We start from the raw sequence: 27,323 nt of genomic DNA, 5'->3' as shown, positions 1-27,323 counted from the left end.
ACAGGCAAGGCCGAATTTGGCAGATGTGCTCACCAATCGGCTACCGTGCCGCCTTTAAAAGTGACATATTATGCATTATTTTTTTTCACAATTTAAAACAGTGTCTTAATACCCCAAGGATATTTATAGATGCAAATTTCTTGGCCTTCCAAAATCAGCTCAGTTTAGTCTCATGTAAGTGAGCCGGCCTATATACTTCTGAGGCCAGAGTGAGGAAAAATGACTCTAAAGACTTTGAAGGCACTTAAACTTCTGGGGGCACCTGTTCATACATTTTACTTTAACGTGTATATAACAAAAAGTCATGCAGCTCAGTTTATCTTGCACACAGCCACCACTGGCTAATTTAGGTAATGAATGCATTGGGCCTGAATTAATTGCGCCCTCTGCTGGTTGCTTACAAGTGTGACAGCAACTGTGCCTTTTTCCTTCCAAGACACTTGGTCTACGCAACCTGATCCCATTCATACAAATGTGAGATCAATGAAATTATCTGTGATTGACAAATTTCCTTTCCAAAACTCTGCCTCAATCAGTAACTTTCAAACAGCTGTCTTAGATTTGCTTTCTGTGTAAAGATGTGTTTTGAGAGGTTTAATGTTTTCCCCCTCTGGCATTTGTGTGAAATCATAGTTTCTCTTATTATTCCCCCCTCGCCCAGGAGTTCTTTATTTAACCCGTAGTGTAACTGCACACAAGCACACTCCAATGGGACAAGTTCCCTCACGCTCCCGTTGAGGATATTGGAGTCCGTAATCCTTTGAGCAGCCAGATAGATTAGAGGCATTGAGTTACAAACACTCTCACACTGGAGGGTGATGAGTGAGGGACCATAACCATGGCCTGCCAAATCCCACCAGCAGAATCATTCGAACTGTCAGTGAGGTTCATGAATACAGAATAGACACACGCACACACACACACACACACACACACACTAGCCCATCTCTTTATGCTAACAACTTTCTATGAGGGGATTTTGTGTTACCGATCAAACAAAATACTTAGAACAATCCACCCACACTCAAGGGGAGCAGAGAAGTTCTATTCCCTGAAAGGCGAGATTAGTACAAGCAGCATATTTTATTTTGTCTAGTGAAGCCGCACAAAGGTGGACGCCTTTGCCTGATTGTTGCCAAAGTCTTTCACGTTAAGCCCAACGAGTGAAAGGCGTACTTAATGTGCACTAGTTATTTATTTATTTTTTTTAAATCTTTGTATGGTCAAAAGCCCCATGGACATTTTTATTTTCACTCATTTTTAATCACTTGGCAGACCTGAGTGAGTATCTAGGCTGACTCAGCTTCTGGTCTGCAAATGTTTGTCGACCTTTGACAAAAGGTGAAGAGAGAGACATTGGGGTGAGATGGAGAATGGTGCCTGAATGTCTGAATGGTGAACATGTCACGAACAAAGCTTTAGGTAAATTTCTGAAATAAACAGAAGAAAATTTGGTCGCTTACAGTTCTGGTTCTTCTCTGTGTGTAATGCTTTCCTCAAGGTTGAGGTTGGCTTATATTTAATAACAATAAATTAATTGTTTTCATTTGCTTAATTATCTGATCTGCTTCCACCCAGCAGTACAGTTCAGTTTACAATTTCTTTGATTTTCCATTGTCAAATATAGTGAATGTTATACAAAATTGTTAATATCATACAATTTTTTGCATCATTTGTTGGAATACAAATTATGGACATGCATAATCAATTCGTTGATTAATTGTGCATTAATAATGCTGGCGATGAAAATGAAGAAACTTGGCTGGAACCAGTAGAGGCACTGTTCATTAGTTCTGAACTCATTTGGCATCTAAAGAATGACACCTTTTCACAATTTGAAACTGTTCCCAGGTGTCCTAATATGTAACACTTATGTCATACTTAGTACATAATACCCCAAGGTCGAAGAAGGGCACTTTCTTCGTCACGTCTTGTTTAATTCAGCCCATTTGTAAGGGCTGGCCCTGCCACATGCAAGTGAGCCAGCCGTCATCCCGCACCAAATACTGCTGGGCCAGGCTGAGTGTGGACTGGGTTACCATGACAACTGGGGAGCCTGAGCTGAATGACTGGAGAAGCTGCCATGTGTTGGGAAAAATTGCTAGTGCCTAAAAGAATACCGATACTGTACGTCTGTGCAGTACTCGGTACTTGTAAAAAATGCTCTGCATACAACGCACCGATACTTTAAGGAGAGACGTATGACAAGTACACTGTCAGGTGACTTCAAATTATGATCTGCAAAACGGATGGATAACTGGAGGCGACCGCGAACCAGCAAACTGCGAGTGTCATAAACCGGGTCTTCTGGTCCGCAAAACGCTGCTAGGCACGCGCTGGTAGGTGACGCATAGCAACATGGCATGTCGAGTAAACAGAAGTAAGCGACGGTGTGATAAAGTAACACTACAGCTGTCCTGTCATAGTTTTATTCAATAACTTGACCTAACACATGACCAAACCCAAATACAGACCACCATCGCTCTGGCCATTGCTTGAAAATGGCTCTTGCTCTTCACCCAGTCTTGCTGATCATGTCATGGGCGAGGAAACTGTGGGTAGGTGGCCATCATAAATAATGATTTCTTGAGATTATATACATTAGCCTCACAAGATTTATGTCATAGGTGTCAAACTCAAGGCCCGGGGCCAGGTGTGACCCGCCACATCATTTTATGTGGCCCGCGAAAGCAAATCCTGCTCGTCAACTTCCGTGATTTTTGCTAAAATCTGTACCCAAATTCCAAATTGTCATTATAATAAACAATAATGTTGAGATATTGCATTTTTCTGTTACAAAACCCTTCTTCTACAGTAACTTCAAAAATTATTGAACAAACTATTATCCTTGTCTTCTGATTTCCAAACTAATTATCCCTCAATTTGTTGTGTAATGGTAATATGTTTTGGTGATGATTAAACATTTATATGGTTTCACTGTTAACGAAATCATATCTACAATGCGGCCCGAGACAAAAAAAGAGTTTGACACCCCTGATTTATGTGGTTGTTTTAATTTCACACTTGATGGGTGGGCATACACTCCAGAGAAACAAATACTTGTCTACAAACAGTAAAAAGAAAACTTTTTAAATGTCCCTTTCAAGGGCCACATTCATGCAGACCTTTTGTTTTGTATGTTTTAATTGTTAAAACAGTTATTTAAATAAAATAAAAAAAAGTATGAAAGAACACACTTGGTATGTTACACCATCTAAATAAATTTTAATGTACAGTAATATCTAAAAGATGACACTAGATTTGATATGTAGTTTTTCCAATTAGTCAACTCAGCCAAGGAAATGTAGTCACATGCCGATCCCTGGTACTCATTACAGTGGTGGTACGGTGTTTAAAGATTTGAGGTCGACACTGTTGACGTCCGTTGATTGGTTATATCATCACTTCCATGGACAACTGCAATGGAATGGGGAGAACACAAAACGTCCCGTACCTAGAACAAGAACACACAATTCTGGTTGTCCTCCAGTGTTATCACACACAAAATGGTGGCCTCGTCCTTGAGAATACCAACATCAAAATCTAGGAACCCCAGCTTGCAGTTTTTGTCCTGTAAGAATGGCTTTCATAGAGCAAACTTTAAAAGAAAAGCACTATGACTGTGTGTGTGGCAACGTGTGTGTGGTCCTGACCTGTCCAGAGATCCTGGGTGTTGAAAAGGCGAAGTGTCTCCGTCTCTCCAGCTGACTCCACTCCGCCATCGCCTGTGAGTGTCCATGTGTGTGTTCTGTCTCAGAGCATGTGTACCAGGTTTCGTGTGTGTGTGGGTGTGTGCGTGCGTGCGTGTGTGTGTGTTAAAACAGAGAGGAGAGTTGAAAGGTCTCTGGGTCGCAGTGTCAGTAGATCTTCTGCAGACGCCCGCAGCCTTACTGTGGCAGCTTCCTGCCGCCAAGTCCAGACCAGGCTAGGCTATAAGTTGCCACCGGATCAACTTCATGACCCTTGAACCCAATCATACGCTCCCCTCACTCACATACACTCTCCTGGCTGCAGTGGACATTATGACCCAATATCTCGTGCGTATCTTCATAATGCTGATTTCTGATTACTTCATGTAATGATGTCATGGCTTATTGCAACCCTATCTCAGGTATTGTGGTGCCGCAATTTGTGAAATTTTCACGTCACGAGCTGTCACGCGTAAAATCTTTGTGAATATTTTTTGCTCTATGTTGCGAGGCAATATTTGAGTTACGAGCAAGCATCAGATACACTGATGCTCGAGCGAAGAAAAAAAAAACCCAGCAGGATCTTGGGACGATTATGCTCATCCATCAGTGACAGCTGTTTAGAGACTGCCTCAAGATGTACTTCAGGCTTCTTCAAGTTTGTCCATGCTTTTTATTTTTCCACTGTAGCATACAAAACTGCCAAAATATCTTGCTCTTTTCACTCTAAAATCACTCTGCCAACATCTCTCCTATTGGATCACCGGCTAATGTCATGGCGGTGCTGCACCCGAATTGAAGATTTTTCACACCCAGCGGCGGTGGTGTGGCAGGGCAGCACATACACAATGAATGGGTGTGTTGATGGCGCGCTGCGCTTGCTGTGTGCGGTGTGAAAATACCTTAACTGGCCTTGTTTCTGATGTCTCTGACTGGGCCCTGCCTACACATACAGTACAACTATGCAGTGGAAAGGGAATACAGTGTTCCCTCGCTGTATCGCAGTTCAACTATTGTGGTTTCACGGTATCCTGGATTTTTGATATTCATATTGCTTCCATGAAAATTCATTAAAACACATAAGGAATAAAATGTACATAGTGTACAGTACTACAGTGCATCACCGTATGTTTAAGAGTTTAAAAGGTGTTTAAGTGAATAGAACGTTTTGAGTATGGTAGAGGTTAATAGGAGTATGGGGAAGATTAAGAGTCTGTGAAGGTTCATACAGTTTTAAAAAAGTATTCACTCACTATTCACTCACCAAAAGTATTCACTCACCTGCCTTGATTCAGATAAGAATTTAGAATTTCTTAAAACTCATTCACTGCCAGCCTTCCCAGTTAGCATGGATATTTGACTTCTAAAGCTATGCAGTTATAGCATCTTAAACTCTTCTGTGAAGGTTTTCCACAAGGTTTAGGAGTGTGTTGATGTAAATTTATGACCAGAAGTGCATTTTTTAGGTTACACACTGATCATGTCCAAGTAAGCCTGGCTCTCAGTCTCCACTTTAATTCATCCAAAAGTGTTCTATAGGGTTGAGGTCAGGATTGTGCCAGCTTGTCAAGTTCATCCACATCAAACTCTCTCATCCAGTTCTTTATGAACCTTGATTGATGCATAGTCATGTTGGAACAGGATGGGGCCATCTCCAAACTGTTCCCACAAAGTTGTAAATGTCCAAAATATTAGTCCTTGAGCTCCAATAAAAGGAACTCTGAATGCTTTTTTGAAGATTTTGGACAGTCAAACAGTTTGGGGATTACCCCTTCCTGTCCCAACACATCTGTACACCTGTGCAGGGTCCATAAAGACATAGATGAGAGAATTTGGTATGGATGAACTTGACCTCAAACCAATACAACACCTTTGGGTTGATTTTGAGTGGACAGTGAGCCAGGCCTTCTCATTCAACATCAGTATGTGACCTCACAAATATGATCCTGGAAGAAAATTCCTCTAAACTCACTGCTAACCCTTTTTGAAAGCCTTCCCACAAGAGTTGAAGCTGTTATAGCTGCACAGGGTAGACCAACATCATAATAAAGCATAAGGATTTAGAATGGGATATCACATAAAATCCTATGTTAGTCAAGGCAGGTGAGCGAATACTTTGGCAATATCGTGTATGTGTTAATAATCAAATTATGTGTACTTGGCAGATTTCACCTATTGCAGGGGTGGTCTGGAACATCACCCCTGCGATAAATGAGGGATTACTGCAGTGATATTTCAGTTCATTTAAATGATGAATAATCATTTTAAATACAAGTGTTGATACAAGTTACGAGCTTAGTCACTCAACTGAATAAGTAAAACTCGTAAGTCAAGGTTTACTGTAGGTTTGTCCTACTCTTTCTTTCCCAGCCTCGCTCCTTTGTAGCCCTAGCAGAGGTATCTCTGTCAATAAAGCGGCGGGAACTAATGGTAGGATTAGTCCTCATGCTGACAGCCCACATCACTGAGCAGACAAATGGCTACTGTGAACGGAGGCACAAGTTAAAACGCATTCACACATACTCATGCACATAAACACAAGTGAAAACCTGTTAAAATGACCGATCCTGCTTGCACTCCGATGCGTTGTAAGTGATATCTTAATGGAGTTCACAAGCAGTGTATTGATGTTTAAGAGTGCTCTCATTTACTGAATTACTCAGTACCTGAGATTCCATCGTCTAAAAATCCTCTTTCCCCGTAGTTACTCTAGCTCCAATTTATTTTTAAACCTCACTTTTTTTTAGTAATACATTTTACAGGCAATGTTTTAACTGTCATACCAGTATAAAGAGAAGTTAACCACGGTATAATAAAACTATACAGTATTTAAACCACATTACTTATCTTAAGATGCCTGACAGACACATAATGGCCAGTAATGGATAGTAAAACTGTGCACTTTGTTGGCAAGCTTCTTGAGTCATTAGCCATTATGCTTTCAGCTACATATTATTTATATCAGCCATACTTTCTTTGTCTTCCCAGCGTTTGCTTGTTCATTTCAGAATAGCTTTAAAATGTTCCCGCTAAAGGCACTCCCTTTGTCTGCTTTTTCTCCGTATTCATGTTGTGCATACGGGCTATCACGGTATCCAAATGGGCGGTGGGGGGCACAGGGCTCAAAGACCCTTTTTTGGCCCCCGGATTACCACGGATGCCAGTACGTTACCTCACGTCCAGTCACGTCCAGATGGGGTCCCTTATGAAACTTAGGCCATGTTCAAGAAAATTAGCTGAAGTAAAGATACAGCAGTCTTTGTGTGGCATCATGCATGATGGTGGTTTGCACAGTGTGGTACATTAAAAGGGCCCAAGCCCTGCAACGAATAGTGAAAAATCTGTGTTTTTCCAGCAAAGAGCTGGGGATAGGTTTCACAGAAACAAATGCGAATAGGGGAATTTGTGAATAGTGGACCATTTAGTGTGTTTTATAACGAAAAAGCTTAGCAAGTCATTTTTTAAGCAAATATCTTGTTGTCTCTTTCTATCTTGCCTCCTCAGACGGACATCCTGGTGTTGAGTTGTGATGTGATAACAGATGTGGCGCTTCACGAGGTGGTTGATCTGTTTAGGGCCCATGATGCAACACTGGCAATGCTAATGAGCAAAGCCCATGAATTCACAGAGACCATTCCAGGCCAAAAGGGCAAGACGAAAACTGGTAAATAAAAAGCATACATTTTGTAGATTTATACGTTAGCTGAAATCACTTTATATAGTTACGTTCTATTATGAAAATGAAATTGAATGTTCTATTTGTTTCTCTGCAGCTGAGCAACGAGATTTTGTAGGCGTGGACCAGTCAGGCAAAAGGATCTTGTTCATGGCCAATGAGGTGGATTTGGAGGATGGGCTATCAATTAGGAAGTCCATCTTGACCAAGTAAGCATCTCAATATTGTAAATTTTAATACTGGAATTTCCCTTGAGATCATCAAATAGCTTAATTTGTCCTGTTTATGGAGTGTAAACGTATAGCCTACACACTGTACATTACTGCATTCCACTTCATTAGGAGTCCAGATGTTTTGTGTTTTAATCAGGGTTTCCGTAGCTGGTGTGTGGGATATTTGTTACAGGAAGAGAACGTGAGGTAGGTTTTCATTTCCTCATCCTGAAATGCACGTATGTGCGAGAGCGGCGTTGTGGGAGCTTGTAAATACTTCATGGAGCCAAAGCCACTGTAAATTCTGGAAAATGAGAGGAGGGTCCAGAGCAGCTGCTTGCAAGCGTCCTTGCACAGAGAAGTCTTTAGTCACTCTACTCAGGCACACACACACACATGCACACGCATATTTTGATCTTATACACAGTCTTAGTGGATAAATGCTTCCGAACCACACATGAATGCACCCTTGACAACATTGTGCTGGAAGCTGATAGGAAGGGCATTCTTTTGTGATGTTATCACAATGTGTGTGAGCCCACTGCTAAACATTTCTGGCTTCTATTCCACGTTTTCAAGGCTCTAATCTATTATACATAAATTAGAAGAGCAATGTATAAAACTAGAACAGTGTAAAGTATTTCTATGTCAGGAAATCAGAGACTAATTTCCGGAGTTTAGGATTTCTACAAGCCACTCGTGGGTAGTTTAAGTGTAGCGGCACTGTTTTACACATCAGTTTTCTTCCAGCCACTGGTCCCATCAAAAGCACGCACACGCTTTTTAATCATCTGTTTTTTTCTTCTTCTTTTTTATGTGCTCGATGAACGTTTGTCCACCATTTGTAATGTTTATTAGCCAATCATTAAATGTATTGATTGATGATTGGCGGGTCGAGGGATTAACGATCAAATTAGATTTTAAAAGATTAATTGCTCTGTTTACTTGAATTTTGGATGGCAGAAAACATTTGACTTTTTTGTTTTGTTTTTTAAGCTCTATGATCATTTCAAGAATCAATTGCTTATCAACAATTGGTTTTTAACAAATAAACAAATGTTAAAATATATATCATGTTGTATTTTAGACAGTGAACAAGTTGAGATTGAAACAACATCAGTGAAACAGTATACCAATTAATACATATTTAACAGGTAATTTGTTTTATTTAAAGACACTGCAAATTGAATTCAGATATATTTTTTTTAAATACATGATACATATTTGAAGATAATTGCTGAAAACATCCAAAGACTGAGAACTAAGTAGTACAGTGGAAACTCGATTTAACAGACCCTGATTTAACGGACTTGGACAGAAAATAGTGTCCACTCAAAATCACCTCTCCTACGCACCAGTGAGGTAAGTTTGGATAAACTTTAAAACTCTTCAAACAATTTAAAGCTTTTTAATGCTTATTTACAATAATTTTGTATTCTACTGGCTGTATGTAGGCCACAAAAAAGCACAAAATAATAAGTTTGCACTGTATTGGGTGTTTTTAGGCAACTACAAAAGTACTTACATTTACAAACCCCCAGCCCCGGCCGTCCTTCTGATAAATTAAGGTCCCACTGTACTTAATTGTAGAGATGAAGCATTAAACAGCTTTTCACCATTTCTGTTTTCCTGATTTTTCTGTGGCTCAACGGCGCCACGTGATGTACTTTGGAGTTCGGCATGAGTACCCTCCTGGCACAATTATCTGGCACAATTGCGACGTTCAGTTAGCTAACTAGCTAGGCCTAAGCCACAAAAATGCATGTTCTCTTCAGGTCTACTGATGTGACTGCTTTGGAGCACCTTGTTGTCAGTCATGAATGTTCGCATCTCACCCAGAGAAAGAGGGGAAAAAGTGAGGAGGGGCGGAAAAATAAAAGTCTGACTTGACAGCCAGCGTGTGGACTGGGCTGCCATGTCCGCTTTATAGCGGCTCGTTGTTGGCCGTGAATGCGTGCACGTCACAGAAAGAAGGTGGCAGAGCGAGGGGGGAAAGAAAATGTCCGACTTGACAGCCAGCATGTGGACAGGGGCTTCACGCTTGTGTGGCGAGATGAATTGGCATCCATTTTTCCTGGTCTTGGTATTGGTGTTTGATTGACATTCGACAGTTGAGCGAGGTGTGGTTTCAGCACATTCTGTAGACACGCACTCGGCATTTGAGAGGCAAGAAAAGACCTTGATTTTTCATTATTTTGAAGCCTTATTTTATTTACTTGGGGGCGGGGGGTGGAATTAGCATTAAAATTTGTCAGGGTTGTTAACGACACTGTTCTCTGTGATATGTCAAATCTAGAAGACATTCATTTTCAATTTCCAGGGGCTTTAATGCTCCACGTTTGTGCTTGAAATTCAGCCTTTTTTCCTCTTCTCTTCTTTGGCATTTTTGTTCACATTCTTGGGGGGGAAAAAAACGATACAATTACACTGAAAACTATGATATTGTTGATAACAAATCTCAATACTTTTCTTTGGTTGGTGGTAAACTTTATTTATCAAGTGCATAATCTGTTTTGATGTCTAATTACCCTCTGAAGTCATTCCTTTGTCTTATCTCATGAGTGCAACTCATGTTTTAAGTGGTTAGTTGGGAGTTAAGCTGTTTAGTTGATGTTTATGAGCATCATTGCAGTGACCTTTAAAGATTTTGTACTGACAGCCTTATTTGCAAGTGTTTCAAATGATGACACAAAAACTCAATCAACTCACATGCTGCACTTTCCAATAAAAAGGCAGGGCGATATTGCGTCAATGCAATAACTATGTATGTGCACCATGTAAAATGAGTTATTATGTAGTGTCTGTGGAGTCACACCTTCTTAAAGTGTTCTTTGAAATTGTAATTATTTTCTGTTTTTTTTCGTGTGTTTAAATATGTATTTTTTTCATTGAATGAAATCATGAAATTGAATGATTTCGTATTTAGGAGGCTTGATTGCTAAAATCTTGAGAGTTAGGAAACATGTAAGCCTGGCTGCCATTTCTTATTTTTCTCACTTGGCCCTGAACCTTTTTATACATGTTTATTTCATTATGTTACACAGGCAAGGATCAAGCTCAGTTTCCGGATCATCAGTATGCCAGACTATCCTTGTTCCACCAGCAGTGGACCATGTGTGGGTTTAAGCTGCTTCAGATATGAGACAAAATAAAATGCATTAGCCTATCTCGGCATTAGGGGAATCACAGGCATTTTTATTTTGCAGGCTATACCGAATATCCTAAATAAGCCCCTTAGCCATGTTGGCTCAGCTGAGGAAACCTGACTAATGAGGGTATTAGCAGTCATTCTGCAACGTCTGACTCACCATGCAGTGCTCCTTACAACTAAACATTCATCGTGCCGCCTGTTTTAGAGCGAGCTGTGGCTCCTCTCTCCGGCTGAGGATTGTGGAAGAACTTTAGTAGTTGTGATTAGTCCAAGAGTTGTCATGCTTGTCTGCCGAGGAACAAAATACCTGCTTCTTCCCAACAGCAACTTCTGCCGCCTTTATTGTGACCACAAGACGTGGCTCCTTGTGATACAGTGAACCTCCTCAAAATTGCTGTTCATCGTTCACGCCGCGGTTACTGTATATTGTGGATTTTTAAGCGATCACGTTCTATATTGGTTTTTACAGTATGCAGGCAAGTCTGAATTTAGATTTGTGCGCCTTCAGTATACTACAGTACCATCTTATGCAGCAACATGACTTGGCAGCATTGAGGGCTACTGGAAGAGATGCAGCGTAATTAGAAGAAACAAGAAGAGACAGAAAAGGTCCCCAACTAAGCTCCAGTTCCAGTGATAGTTCTTGTTCCAACAGAACAGAGACAATACATGCCTCTGAGTATTGCTGTATGCTCTGTTTGGGGTGGTTAGCCCTTCCATAGCCTTTCATATACTGTTGTTGTGCAATGTTGCATTAAGCTAGCAGACTTCTATTAGACAAAATGATAGGGTTTGGCTTAACATTTTGGTGTCTAAATATATAATGTTGAATTCTATTTTTCTTTTTCCGTCAGTTTTACCGTAAACTTCAGGAGGCAGTGAAAAATAAACAGCATGAAGCAAGCCTACTTTGCCTCTTAGTTGAAGAACTGTGTGAGCGAGTCTTCTTTTCATTTCCAAAGTATTTATACGATAGGCTCCCATTTCTTGACAGTGAGAGAGTCAGAACAGGTGCTAAGAAATATTTTTAAACGTGTGTTGTAATAAGTTTACGTGTTAAGTCAACAATTTTATCGCAAATGTTCACCTATCGCGGGTGACTGGAATCTATGCCCCATGATAAACTGGGGTCAGTGTATTTTTCCTTTTTTACTGTCAGTGTTTGACTGCCGTGATCACATTCTATCAGCCAAAGCTTGTTTGGAGCTTGATTCCACTCACTTCTTCTGGGTGGTAAAGTAAGGAGTTGAACTTTTGTTCACTTCCATTTCATGTGCTGTTCGTGCTGTTATGAAAACACCTGTTCTTTGGTGTCATCCTCCCGCTTTCTCTTACCTGTCTGATGAACAGCAATGTCACAAATGGAGATTCCAATTTCCAAAGAAGCCCACAACACACCTGCGTAATATCTTATGAATAAATACATTGAAAACACCCACAGAGCAGGTCTTTGTGTGTGCACTCACATGTGGTTTTATGCTTTCGAAAGTAGCGTCACTCAGAGGAACACACACAGTTTGATTGATGGCATTTGGTTGTAAAATGTGTGTGACGAAGCGATCCTCCTGAGTCACACTTGTCAGACTGCTTGGAGGTTTTGTTTCCATAATCAATGCTAATTTTCGTGGAGAAGATATGATGAAGTTGTTCTTATTCCATTCAACCAGTTAAACTTCCTCAATGATAATATTCCCTCAGAAATTGCATGCGAATGAATGACGGATACTGTTGCTTAACCAAAATCCCAAGAAAGAAATTAATGAAGTTCAATAAAGCTGGTTAAGCCATTACAGAGTATCATAGCAATCTGTGTATATATTGCCCCCTAGATGTGAGAAGTAGTATTCCTTTAGCGTACTCATCCCAAAATAGCAGAACATTTACTTAGAATTTAATGAATGATGGCGCTGCTATTACATGCAATAAAAAAAGCATGAAAATGTCCAAAAAAATTGGTAAACTTTCATATTAACATGAAAGTAATGGCTTGTTTTTTACCAGTCAAACATAAACTTGGGATGGCATTCAAATAAATTTATTTGATAGACAGTCAAAATTAACAATTACTTTATTTTATTTTATTTTAAATATAAACACACTAGAGTCTCCAGCATGAGTCTCCCCTCCCTCACTATGTAAGAACTCGAGCGCCTTCGTTTACACTGGTGGGATTATCTGGTGCAATTGTAAGTTATTTATTTGTACTAGGTTCATTTCTACCACTACGGCATTCAGTTAGCTAGCTACCTATGCCTACACCCCAACCCTGGATGCCACAATTTACAGAGCAGCTCAGTGTCGTTATTAAATTCTTTAGACCCGGAGCACTGTTAGCTCATGAGCTAGCTGGTGGCTATTACCTCTTGTCGTGATGTAGAAAGCACGGTGGGATATATTCCAGCCAACTATGTTATAAGCAGATATATTTTCACGGCTAGATGAAGTAGCATTTATTTTTCAGTGGGGTGTGGTTTCACGCATTCAGCAGACACGCCCATAGTGTTTGGGAGCAGAAAGTTTGATTTTTCACAATGTTGAGACCTTTTTTTTTTTTCAATTCAAATTTGGTAGAGTTTTTAACAAAACTTTTCTCTCTGGTCTGTCAAATTTAAAAGAATTTATTTTCACTTCAGAATGACGTTGATTAATTAATTGACTGTTACTCTTATGCCCTTCCCTTGAGTGAATGCTTGTGATATTTATTTGTTTAGTATGTTAATCAATGTAGTATGTTAATTCAATCCAGGCCTATATTTTTTACTTCTTCAGCACAAATAGCTGCAGACCTTCTGACATAATTAGTAGTAATGCTCAGATCTCAAGACAACCAGTCAGACTTGCGGATATGGCGCATCAGTCATTTTCAAGTGTCGGGACTTGCCAGAAATTCTTTGGTTCTTTTTTGGAAATGGAAATCAAGGTTTTCGTGTCAAAGCTTCACTGTGAACAGCTTTTTATTTTGTCAAAGCTGCATGATTGTTCTGTGGTAATGAGACGCAGTCTTTCCAAATCAATAGCTTCCAACCAAAAAGAATCTAAATAACTAAAAATAGTGTGTGTTGGAAAATATTTAACGGTGGTCTATGCGTATTACATAGTAAAAGTTTGGCGTCGTCTGTTTTTTGGGGAGGGGAGCTTTTTTTTTTTACGATCTAATAATTGAAAGGGCGGTGAAAGAGGAGTACACGTAGGGCATAAAGGGGTGAGGGTGGATTTGTTTATTGAAGTGTGGAGGATGACTTGGTCTTCTTTGGCTCTCGCTTCATAAATGTCACATGTGTTTGTGTACAACCCCCCCACTGGCATAAACCTGTCTCTCCCCGGCCACTGCCTCTTGGAAACGACCTTTACGGTAGCCGACGCAGGACAACACACAGATATGATCACCCTCTTGACTTTAATGTCTGTCTCTAGCTGATGTCTGGCTTGCATCATCTAAGCCATCCTAATGTGACAGGGTTTGTAGTAAATGAGAAGGAACCATCAAATGTATGCAGGAAGAGTGTAGATGTGTCCTCATGGAAACCACATAAGCAATTCTGAGGAAATTGAGGAAATGGTTTTAATCTCTTTTTCAATTCAGCAGCCTCAGTGAAAGATACCTACTACAGACAGAGCACATCTTTCCTTTTGAAAACATGCTAAGCATTTCTATGCTAGGGATGGGATTTAATTTGATTACTGAGCAATCAAATTTTAGTTTTAAATATTTGTGTAGTTTTTCTATGTATATACAGTGCTGTGAAAAAGTATTGGCCCCTTTCTCAAATTCTTATATTTTTGCATAGTTTCCCCACTTTGTATAAGGTCATCAAACAAATATAAATGTGAGACAAAATAACCCGAGTGAACTTAAAATGCTATTTTTAAATGGTGATTTCATTTATTAAGGAAAACTATTAAAAGCTACCTGGCCCTGTGTGAAAAAGTATTTACCCGCCTTGTTAAATCGTGAATTAATTGTGGCTAATCGCAATTTTTGGTTAATTTTCACTGAGCACACACACCCAAGCCTGATTACTTCCAGACCTGTTTAATCAAGAAATCACTTAAACAGAATTTGCCCTGACAAAATAGTCGTACAAACGATCTAAAAAAGCTGCAACAAAATGACACAATTCAAAGAAAGTCCAGAACAGTTGAGAAATAAAATTACTTGACTTCTATCAGTCTAGAAAGGGTTACAAAAGCCATTACTAAAGCTTTAGGATTCCACTGAACCATAGGGAAGGCCATTATCCTCACATGGAGAAAACATGGAGCAGTGGTGAACCTTCCCAGGAGTGGCCGGCCTACAAAAATTACCCCAAGAGAACAGCAATGACTCATCCAGGAGGCCACAAAGGAATTCAGGACAACTTCTAAAGAACTGCAGGCCTCCCTTGCCTTAGTTAAGGTCAATGTTCATGACACAATAATAAGGAAGAGACTGGGCAAAAATGGCATCCATGGCAGAGTTCCAAGGCGAAAACCACTTGTGTCCAAAAAGAACATAAAAGCTCGTCTTACTTTTGCAAAAAAACATCAGCATGATTCCCAAGACTTTTGGGAGATTATTATACGGACTGATGAGATAAAAGTCGAGCTTTTTGGAAGGTGTGTCTCGTTACTTCTGGCGTAAATGTAGCACAGCATTTCAGGAAATAACATCGTACTAACAGTCAAACATGGTGGTGGTAGTGTGATGATCTTGGGATGCTTAGCTCATTCAGGACCTGGACAACTTGCTGTGATTGATGGAACCATGTATTCTGCTCTTTAACAGAAAGTCCTAAAGGAGAATGCTCAGCCATCAGTTTGTGAACTCAAGCTGGAGCACACTTGGGTTCTACAGCAGGCTAATGATCTAGAACATACCAGCAAGTCAACTTCAGAATGCCTTAAAACAACAAAATGAAGGTTTGGGAGTGGCCTAATGAAAGTCCAGACTTGAATCCGATTGAAATGCAGTAGCTTGACCTTTAAGAGGCCGTTCATGCTCGAAAACCCTCCATTTTTGGTGAATTCAAACAATTCTGCAAGGAGGAGTGGGCCAAAATATTTCCGAAGAGATGTGTAAGACTCATTACCAGTTATAGATAATCCTTGATTTCAGTTGTTGCTGCTGAGTATGGCCCAACCAGTTATTAGGTTTAGGGGGCCATTACATTTTCACACAGGGCCAAGTAAATTTGAATAGTTTTGGTTTTTCCGCGATTCAAAATGTAAATCGCTGGTGCACGGTGACGCAGCGTCGCAGATGTAACAGCCAATCGATAATGCACATGAGCTTTCACACACAAAGTAGTGTTTTAAGCGTTTCAACAAACTAGTGGAAACTGATTCAGTAGCACCTCTGCTGGTTGTCGTCAAGTTGTGCACTTTGTTTTCCTCACTCGCTTCAAGACATGATCGAATCAGCCATCAATTCCACAAAATCGACATAATTCTTCACCATCAATTAATCAAATAAGTGATTATGCCCATGCCTGTCTGTTCTCTCTCTCTCTCTCTCTCTCTCTCTCTGTCTCTCTCTCTCTCTCGCTCTCTCTCTCGCTCTCTCTCTCTCTCTCTCTCTCTCTCTCTCTCCCCCCCAGACATCCAAGGATGTTCATCAAAACAGGCCTGGTGGACGCTCACCTTTACTGTATGAAAAAAGCAGTGGTGGAATTTCTGACGGACAACAAGTGAGTTCATCCATTTCTTAAATCAATAAATCAGAAGCATGATGTACCCTTGTGTATTCTTGAATTTTCTTCCTGAACAATCGAAAATGATCAATGTTGGACTTAACTGGCATGCAAAACACTGTCCAGACACGAGCGCTCATTCACTGCTTAATCTGTAGCAAATGTTAAAGAGGGTTACATAGTGTGTGAGGCTTTCAAAGGTCCTGTTAGCAGGGTATTCTACCAAGGTGTTAATTTGTTTTACAATGTGTCACAGAGGCAGGCTGTAAGGCCTTTAGCCTCTGAAGTGGAGGGGTGTCACCTGGCCGCCCACAGCTCCACGCCAGTGGCTAGACCGCCCCGAAATAAGGAACGATTTGGCGCTCCGTCTTGGAAATATGCATTCACGAGGTGTCATTATTGAACTAAAATCAGCCACCGTTTTATTTTACTTCACTGTATCGTGTGTCACTGATGATGATAATGAAATGGTCTTTATTTGTAGCCTGTTTTTGTGTCAAAGCTGTTCAAATAATAGGTTGTTGTTTCTGGATGTTGTTCAAATTTCATAATTGGGTCAACGACAATTCAGTTTAGTGATTTCCAAAGAGAACGTGTTGTTTTAAAGTTGGAAATTTAGAAAAATAACAACAGCATTTGATAGCTTGCAAGTCTCGGCATTTACCAGAAATTGTTACGCTGCTTGTAGTCACAGCAAACATCAGTCGAGGAATTCATCCTTTGACTGCTTGGCCAAAAGACACAAGGGCAATGAAATTCCAACAGACAAACATTTTTCGCACCTGCTTCATGAAAGAAAATCTGCCTCTTTCGATCCACTACCATTCCAACACTAACCTCACGTGGCCAAGTAATTTAAATAAACCAATAATTTGCCAGGTATCACATCTTTATATGCAGTCACTATATATCTTTTTATTTGACTCTCTCGGCTCGGCTCGTTCTCCCTTTCTCTTCGCTCCACGTTCCTCCTCCCTTTTCTCCAGAAGACATGGACACAGTAACTGTTGTTTTTCTCCTGTCATTCACATGGAAATTCTAATCTCACCCTTTAAAAGAAAGTAAGGGAGAGGGTGAATGGGGTGCAGGGTGTTGGAGAGAAACACTGAGCACAGCAAAGTTCTGTACATAGAGGATTTAAAAAAAATACCTCCGTGAGTCATCTCAACCTGCTCATAAAGTCATCACAAAGTCACTGACAGATTATTCATATTTTATTTGTAAAAAAATATGTTCTAAAGCAGCGATGTATTTTAAATGTTGATCTGCAATACTTGTACAAACCTCGCAGCCCTCTAAATTTGGATGTTTATATTAAAGATGATGTTACAATGCAGTAATGCACTTAAAAGTTAATTTAACTTCACAAAGAGCAAAAAAATTAAAAAATGACTTTTTCCAAGACTAGATCTCATAATTCTAATGATGGTAAAATAGTGGTATTCCTGCTTTACGTTATTGCTAATCTTGCACGCCTCCTCTTGACTGCAGATCCATTTCATCAGTCCGTGGTGAGCTAGTGCCATATTTGGTGCGCAAGCAGTTTTCCAAAGCGAGGAGCAGTCCAAAACTTAAGGATGACACTGATGAACAGAGCCAGAACAAGAGTGACAGCTCCACAAACAATGGTATTTGTCATGCGCACACAAAGATCACTGTTTCCTATTAATACAACTCGATTTGCTCTGAATGAACACTGGATTGAATTGGTTGTACTTTATTAACAGATGTTTGAAATGAATTGTGCATACGAAGTCTTGTTTAGATTTATGAGCATGTTAATAGAACTGATAAAGTCTGTCTTGTTACGATATTTCATCATGTAGTGGCTGGGGTCGTTTATTTGGGCAAAGGCCTTTAATTATATAAATGAAAAAATACAGAATCTATATGAGCTTCTTTTTTCACCGTTAAAAATGCTGCTTAATTCCAGTTAAAGTATACAGTATAAAGTGGACTAGACAGGACTAGAATCTATTTGTATTGGTGGGTAACCGCCACAAAACTCGTTGAAGCCTGGAAATATTGAAGGCAATTTCCTCTTCACACTGGTAGACTCTTTCACGTGTTTCTTAAATGTCTAAACTTCAATTTAAATATTCCTGTGGTCCTGAGTGTGTTGTGTCTCCAGGCATTGCCTTTTCGTAATTACCTTAAAATATTTTTCAAAATTGATCTATGTGAATGAGTGAAACCATGTCAGAGTTAATAACTAACGAGCAGAACCGCTGATGCACAGCGTCGCCCAACAGGCTTACAAAGACAACATGAGTTAATGTCTATGTACATGTTTAGCTTCTGGCTACGTTAATAGAGAAACAGCTACATATAACATGGTAAATTCTAGGTGTTCGAACTTCTGGACTTGTCACATATGCATACCGAGAGGTCTGTATTTACCTTTGTGTCGTCACCTTCCCGTTGCTTCCGCTGGAACCTCTTATTCTCTGGGGGAACAAGCAAGCGACGTTTATCCTTGTTTTTCTGGCAAAGGCGATGCATACCACCACCTAATGTACCGCAAAAATTTTTCAGTACCGGCCAAGATTTGTTAGAGAAATGCAGAGAAACACAGTATTTTGAATTTGAAGCGAGCGCCTCGGAATATATTAGAAAGCAACTCTCTAGAAAGATGCCCTATTCACATAGTTTAAGGTCATCTTGGAGCAGCGTTGCAAAATTGCCACCAGTTTTTCTTTCCCCGACTGCAGTTCAGTGTCAGTTTAAAAAAGGTTTATGGCACTGCTCCAATGGGTAATACAGTTTAATCTATCTATGGCAAGTTTCTCAAATCAGGATCTGTTCTTGACAAATTTCAAAGGCCTAGTAGTACCACCACTCACGAGAACGGCAAACTACTAGAGCAGGCGTTTGTGCATAGCCAGGAAACAGTACACGGAGAGCCGCACTGGAACTCGGCATCAACAAAAGCTTTATTCGGCGGATGCTTCTGAGTGATAAAGCTTGATCATACTGAGGTTTCAAGCGGAGGAATATGATGTACAAGATAGCACTTTGCGTGAACACCTGCTCAAGGAGTTTGTTTTTTTAATCATTGGTGGTAGTAGCAGGCCTTCCGCTGTGTGGTTTGGAGATCCTGTTTCGATATACTTGCCATGGTATAGTTTAAATTGTACTACGCATCGGAGCTGTGTAGCGGCCATGAAGCTTCTCAAACGGGAGCTGAATTGCAGTCAGAAACAGAAAAACTTCTTGTCAGGCAGCAATTTTCCAAAGCTGGTCCAATGTCAATGGCGACCCATGGGCAAGGAAATGATATGGTTACGAAAACTGTAAAGCCTACCCTGTTAAATGCTCATGGCCTCACATAGGTCCCAATGATACCTGGAGCGAAATACAAAAAAGGCAGTTTATAGGGACCTTTGGGACGCCCTTTATATAGCAAATTTCTTTTTTCTCCCCATATGGTCCATTTGGTTGATTTCGACCGTAGCCTATTTTTACAGCAAACTAATTAGTCCTGAATAAATTGTGCTGCCTGTTGGTCGCTGCAAAGTTTTTTTTTCAAGGAGTAGCAACCACTACTTCGTTGATCAAACTGTTCAATCCAGCAAAATATTTGTGTAGCATTTCAGGTTGTATCACTAACGGCTGCTTCTCCTCCTCTCCTCCCAGAGCTTCTCATCTCATCACGTGACGATCCTCTCCTCCAGCTGGCCCAGGAGCGCTCCTGCTGGAATGACCATCACGGGGACATGAGCGAGGCGTACCACGGGGGTAAGCTCCGCTGCTACGTACACATCATGGACCAGGGCCTCTGCTACCGCGTCAACACGCTCGCCGCTTACATAGAGGCGAACCGCCTGGTAAGCTACAGGCGCTCAGAAAAGATAAAAATGTCACATGCTCTTAATTAATTCCACTCACATTTTTTCTGTCCTTATGCAAGGTTCCCAAGCTTTTGTTTGAAGAGCCAGCAGTCCACCCATCTGCCGTCATTTCAGACAGATGTCAGGTTTGTGTCAGTGGTTGTTTCAACATTTTGTCTCGTGTTTCCTGGTCAATTGGGGTTGTGCTAATTGTCCTCAGATGGTCAGATGAGCTCAGAGTTTATATTACTTTGATGAGAATCACACGTGTGTGCGCGTGCGTGCGTGCGTGCGCGCGTGCGTACGCGCGCGTGCATGTGTGTGTGAGTGACTCTTGAGTAATGTCTCTGTCTCCTGTCATCTGCTCAGATGGGATCCGACAGCATGATTGGGGCCCTGTGTCAGATCGCAGATAAAACTTCAATAAAGAGGTCCACTATCGGAAGCTCCACCACTGTTAAGGAGAAGGTCAGGGTGACGAACTCCATCATCATGCACGGGGTTACCATTGAAGAGGGGTGAGAACGCACACAGACACACATTCTCATTCTTGACTTTGAAGTGATCATATAATACACGTTGAGAAAGAATTCTGCCTTCAAGACATGTTTATGGTTTAGGTCTTAATTGTAACCTCAATGGCTGTGCATGATTCAGTTACTTTGCTTAATAATGATTTCAGTTTTTTGTTCTTGCCGAGACACTGTGAACACCCGAAACCTCTAATTAGTTTGCCGTTATTTTTCATGTGTGGCATTTTTGTCCCTGTAGCTACCACTCCCACTGTTTAAAGTCGAATTATTACAAGCATAAATGCATACCAGCATTATGGTTGATATCTTTGAGGATTGTGTCGAGTAGAGCTATGTTTGAATCAGTGGTGATTCAAAATGACTTCAGCATTTTGGTTGATACCTTTGAGGATTGTGTCGAGTAGACCTATGTTTGAATCAGTGGTGATTCAAAATGACCTGCGAATTTGTTTGAAAAAAACAAATCCTTAATCATAAATTCCACTTTCGAACCGAAACAAATCAAAGAATAACATATGACCCACTGCAATGCTGTGAAGCCGCATTTACCTACAGTGTTTATGGTCGCCACTATTTTGACTTACTGCGCATGCGCAGTTGTACAGTAGCTACAGTCGCCGATCACATGGATCACCGAGCTGTCTTCCCCGAGACGATAAAATCCGCGGAACGAAGCGTCCGATGGCCATGCCTGAGGAGCTGCACGGATGTTCATGGCAGAATGCGAACACAGCAGATGAATTGGATAAGACAGCTAGCCAGATGCTGCTAAGTAGCATCTTAGGTAACTAGCTTTCTTCCAAGCCAGCCAGTGTGGATTTACGCATTTTACGCCACTGAGACCGGTGCGAAACAAAGTAAGCCATTTTAAACCAGCCAAAATGGATCTCTTCTGGTGTTGTGACAAAATCTGCGATAAAGAAAAACCTGCTACCAGGACATGACCACAGGGCTAAAGATCATTTTCAAATAATCAAATGTAACTTTTTGTTGGACAATGACATCTTTATTTTGCAACTGTACAAAGAGTAACGATTCGCTTGTGATCAGCTCGTCATTCGTTACTGTCAATCCAAATAGAGAATGTGAATTTAAACGGCAAGGCTGAGCCCTAGTATCGAGGTAAATATTTTATTCTTGTAACATTACCTCTTTTTCCCTATAATATTCTAACTTACTCATGAAAAATTGTCTTATCTCCTTTTCCTGCAATTTAGCAAATACAAATAATTGTAGTAATATCAATTGACATACAACAGGAACTGTTTAGTGTGATTTAATGTCAGACAGTGAGGGAAAAAAGTGTATTTCTTTTTATATAATGGATGTAAACTTCAGGTTTCAACTGTAGCCTACCATTCAGTGTTAAGAATTAACTGTTTTGAATTCGAATACGGACAAATGGTGTGTGTGTGTGTGTGTGCGTGCGTGTGTGCGTGTGTGTGTGTGTGTGTGTGTGTGTGTGTTTTTAAGTCAGATGCTTTATAAATGGGAGATGTCACAGGTTTTGTCTTCCACGCTCCGCGGGGTCGAGCAAGGCGCGCTGGGCCCACAATGGGCCCATTGGTGTGCGACCAGCCAGAGGCCAGCTCCAAACAAACACCAAGCCGCTGAAGTGAAGCACACAACATCCCAATATCTCATTTGACCACTAATTTACTTGGTCACACCGGGATTCCCACTGCTTATGGAATTTGCAGAACACTATGAACCCTTGTTATTCCACATAGTAAAATCCTGCGCTATTTTGGCAATGAGGGAGTAGAAGTTTGCCAAGCACACGTGAAAACACATTTGGTTTCGAGATATATTGTTTTTCTGTAATTGCATACACATCTTCACATCAAAGTGCATTATACTGTATATGCCTCAATTTTACCATTATGTAACATTCCAACTTTATTTTCATAACATTTACACTTGCAATATTGCAACTTTGTTGCAATGTTACAACTTCATCATCCTAAAATCATTCCTTTTTTCTTGCACATTACAGCTTTCTGCCCATAATTTTTTTTTCTTTCCATTAATACAATACTCATTGTTTCCTGAAAAAATATTGGGAATATCTCCAGGATTACACAGTTTTTTTCTCATGTTAAATATTTTTTGGGTAACATTCGGACTTTATTTTCATACCATTTACACTCGTAATATTACAACTTTATTGTAACATTCCGATTTTTTTCTAATAACATTCGTTCTTTTTTCACACATCATTACAACTTTCATTCCATTCATTAATTCATTTATCTTCCGTTCCGCTTATCCTCACTAGGGCCGCAGGCGTGCTGGAGCTTATCCCAGCTATTGCCGGGCGAGAGGCGGGGTACACCCTGAACTGGTCGCCAGCCAACCGCAGGGCATATAGAAACAAACAACCATTCGCACTCACATTCACACCTATGGGCAATTTAGAGTTGTCAATCAACCTACCATGCATGTTTTTGGGATGTGGGAGGAAACCGGAGTACCCGGAGAAAATCCACGCAGGGGAGAACATGCAAACTCCACACAGGCGGGGCCGGGATTCAAACCCCGGTCCTCAGAACTGTGAAGCAGATGTGCTAACCAGTCGCTCACCGTGCCCCCACTTTCATTCCATAATTTTGCTTTTTTTTATAATTTGCACTAATAATCATCATCCACTGAAAGTATTTGGGAAAATGCCTGAATATTATGACATTTTTATTATAAATTTATTCATTGAACATTTACTTTTTTTAATTACGATTTTTGTTTCTTTTTGATTTTATTTTATTTGAATTTAACTGTTAACAAAAATGGGGGGGAAAATCCTGGCTCTTCACCTTTTTTTCCAAAATTGAATGGGCTCTTTTTTTGCCCCACAAAGTTTCGGTTCAGTAGTTTTTGCATTATCTTATCAAACAACCAAGTACAACTAAACCTTCTTTGCCGAGATAATAAGTGAATCAAATCACGCTGGGATCATCTGTGATGCTGCACATATTTCACTGATGTCGTCATGACGCCGAGTCACTCATTCGTGCAGCTGCAACAAGAAAGCGCTTGCATTGAAAGAAGCAGAAGCTACTGTACAATTTTAACATAGATTAATCAGCTCTCCGCTCTGGCAGAAAGAGATTCAAGACCAGATCTTTAATGCACTTATTCAAAGGGGCCGCTAATTTTCTTACTCTCTTCTCTCCACCGAAGCCTCAACACTATCTCCCCTCCTGTCCCGCCGTCTCTCCGCAGCGCTTCTTAAAACCTCTCAAGGACCGCAGCCAGCCAGCGTGGGGACCCTCATCATGGCCACGTAGGCGCAAGCACAAAGGCATGAAAGAACGAGAGAGTGAGAGGGAGATGGCGAAAGGGGGCAAGCAAGCTCGACTTCAGGGAGAAAATTGCAATTCTTTCCTTTCTTTCATTGGGCACATAAGAAGGAAGGAGAAAGAGGGAAAGAAAGAAAGAGCCAGTATGAGCGGATTAGCAGACCCTGGCCATGTCAGCGAAACCCCTCGCATTTCTGGTTTCTTTGTTTGGAGCTGACCAGAGCTTGTTGACAAAGCGCTGCGTGTTTGGGAAGGGGGATACTAGGGGTCAACTTTACAGGGGGGTGGGACAGGAGGTGGGGGTTGCTGGGTGTGTGTGTGAGAGAGACAGAGGATGATGGGGTGGTCATGGCAAGGAGGAGCCCTGGTGTTAGTAATTAGTGGTGTTTCAGCTTTGAAACTTCTTTGGTGGTCTCTCGCGCTCACTCTCTCGCTAATGTTACAATACTGGGATTCTTGTAATCTCCCATCACCAACTACCACCACCACCTCCGTGGCAGTCACTTAAACACACAGACACACACACTAACACACACGCCGTCTTCCACTCTTTCCTGGCTTAACCACCTGAATAAAACGGCCAATACAAACCTGTCTGTTTGGGAGCTACAGAAGGCCAAGAGTGTGTGCGTCACTGCCTGGGCAAGACCAACATGTGTTCACCACTGGTCTCCCCAAGCTACTGAAGCACGCACACACACATTCTCCATCCCACACATTTCACACACACATACACAGCCTCCATGTTTAGCCAAGACAAGACTGTCTGTGTGTCCTCTCCAAAAAAATTTATGGCAGTGGTTGGGGCGAAGGTGAGAACGCACGGTGGGTTGGCAGCACTAGTTCAGGTGGGAGCTACAGCCTCCGCGATGTCCTAAAACACGCCAACGCATGTGCCCAGCATTGTTTTTCTTTAATATAAATGCTAATGTTGTGTCATTAGGATGTTTGATATTGAACATTTCAGAGCAGGTGGACGGTGCAAACAGGCCTAACATTTCGCTCACGTCCGGCGTGGCACGAAATAAGTGGCTGAGGCGGGTGGAAAACTGTGGTCGCACTGGGCCGCTCCCAGTATGAATGCTTGTAACTGTGTACGTGGGCGCGTGTACACACGTTTTTGAGGAATTAACAAGATCCGATCTTCCGCAGACACTTTAAAGAGTAAAGTGGGAAAATCATGTTTTTGACATAACCGAACCCACCTGAATGAAACTCTTTTTAACTCGGGCATTTGCAGTGACTGGACTCAACATTCTTTATCGACTATGGAATTAATGGATTGAGTCTTTGCTCTCTGATTGTTCTGAACTCCTGTTTACTTGCCAGTGCTATATTGAGCAGTACAATGCTTGCAGTCAAGTGGTGGCCTCCATTTCTCGCGCTTGACAGCAATTAAACCCCAATCAATTCCACACAGTGAACTAAATTCTTAAACAGTTAGTGTAACTTCTGTGTACGGGCATAATAATTGATTAATTACATTGGTGCCTTGAGATACGGCTGCCCAGATGTTTTTTGATACACAAACCAAGATTGGTTTTGACTTGCAGGCAAAAATTTGAGATGCAAGCGCTCTATGGGCAGTAAACTCAACTTCACAAGAAGCTGCATTTTGTTAGCCTGTTAACAAATCTTCAAAAAATAAGAGGCTTAAAGCTGTTTAATGCCACTTCTAGTTGTTTAATGTCCCACTAAACAAATGACAAAGAGAAATACATGTGTATTAAAAAACAACCACATCTTTGCCTCCCGCTAACTTAATGCTAACACACAATGTAAAATGACATGGAGGGGCTAACGAATACCATCTATAGTTGTGGTGTTATAAGCCTTTAAGCAACAGCTATTTGAAAACAAATGCTGCAGTAACACATATAGACAGTCAGTATAACAATACTATCCTCTGCGAAAAACGACCATTACAACAACAGTTTACTGAATCACTTACAGTAGTTGTGAGAGTCTTCTTCAATGGTGTTTTCATGACTGTATTATACTGTCCCTGGTGGTCATGTCGCCCACACCAGGAGTCGCAATGAATTAGTCATCCATCCATCCATTTTCTGAGCCGCTTCGCCTCACTAGGGTCGCAGGCGTGCTGGAGCCTATCCCAGCTATCAACAGTCAGGAGGCATGGTACACCCTGAACTGGTTGCCAGCCAATCGCAGGGCACATAGAAGCAAACAACCGTTCGCTCTCACATTCACACCTACGGGCAATTTAGAGTTGTCAATTAAACGAGCATGCATGTTTTTGGGATGTGGGAGGAAACCGGAGTGCCCGGAGAAAACCCACGCAGGCACGGGAAGAACATGCAAACTCCACACAGGCGGGGCCGGGGATTTTCTTCCGAACTGCTTCACACTCGACAGCCACACAGCATCCGGAGCCTTTAGGGACTCCGGGCAAATCTCATCCACCCCTGGGGCCTTGCCACCGAAGAGCTTTTTAACCACCCCGGTAACCTCAACCACAGAGAAGGGAGAGCCCGCCTCAGAGATCCCAGACTGTGCTTTCTCATGGGAAGGCGTGTAGGTAGAATTGAGGAGGTCTTCGAACTATTCTCTCCTGCCGAATCACAGCGCTCCATCCCACACAATGTTTATGGTGCACTGCTTCCCCCTCCTGAGACGCCGGATGGTGGACCAGAATTTCCTCGAATCCGTCCAGAAGTCGTTCTCCATGGCCTCACCGAACTCCTCCCACGCCCAAGTTTTTGCCCAAACGGCCATCAAAGCTGCATTCCGCTTGGCCATACGGTACCCATCAGCTGCCTAAGGAGTCCCACAAGCCAAAAATGCCCAATAGGACTCCTTCTTCAGCTTTAAGGCATCCCTCACCGCTGGTGTCCATCAACGGGTTCGGGGCTTGCGGCCACGACAGGCACTGACCACCTTACGGCCATAGCTCCGGTCGTCCCCTCAGCAATGGAGGCGTAAAACACAGCCCACAGAGTTAAAACTCCTTCTGACAGGAGATTCTGCCTACGTTCCCGGCAGACCATCACAATACGTTTGGGCCTGCCAGGTTGGACCGGCATCTTACCCCACCATCGCAGCTAACACACCACCAAGGAGTGATCAGTTGACAGCTCCGCCCCTCTCTTCACCCGAGTATCCAAGACAGGCAGCCACAAGTCCGATGACATGACCACAAAGTTGATCATCGAACTGCGGCCTTATGGTTGAAGATGGTGTTCATTATGGACAATCCGTGATGAGTACAGAAATCCATTAACAGAACTCCGCTCGGGTTCTGACGAG

At 41.5% G+C, this 27,323-nt stretch overlaps 1 protein-coding gene across 2 annotated transcripts in view; it reads left to right on the top strand.

Moving 5' to 3' along the window:
• The window catches only part of eif2b3 (eukaryotic translation initiation factor 2B, subunit 3 gamma), a 43,219-nt gene that overhangs the window by 5,918 nt on the left and 9,978 nt on the right, over positions 1-27,323 (top strand). For both annotated transcript variants that reach the window (XM_061694122.1, XM_061694121.1), the window contains exons 4-10: positions 7,194-7,353; positions 7,463-7,574; positions 16,305-16,394; positions 17,889-18,025; positions 20,034-20,224; positions 20,308-20,373; positions 20,597-20,745. In XM_061694122.1, coding sequence (XP_061550106.1) covers positions 7,194-7,353; positions 7,463-7,574; positions 16,305-16,394; positions 17,889-18,025; positions 20,034-20,224; positions 20,308-20,373; positions 20,597-20,745 — 905 coding nt within the window. The remainder of the gene's footprint in view (positions 1-7,193; positions 7,354-7,462; positions 7,575-16,304; positions 16,395-17,888; positions 18,026-20,033; positions 20,225-20,307; positions 20,374-20,596; positions 20,746-27,323) is intronic.

Source organism: Phycodurus eques, chromosome 13 (genome assembly GCF_024500275.1).
Source record: "Phycodurus eques isolate BA_2022a chromosome 13, UOR_Pequ_1.1, whole genome shotgun sequence".
Taxonomy (NCBI): domain Eukaryota; kingdom Metazoa; phylum Chordata; class Actinopteri; order Syngnathiformes; family Syngnathidae; genus Phycodurus; species Phycodurus eques.
This window is presented reverse-complemented; position numbering and strand designations above follow the sequence as displayed.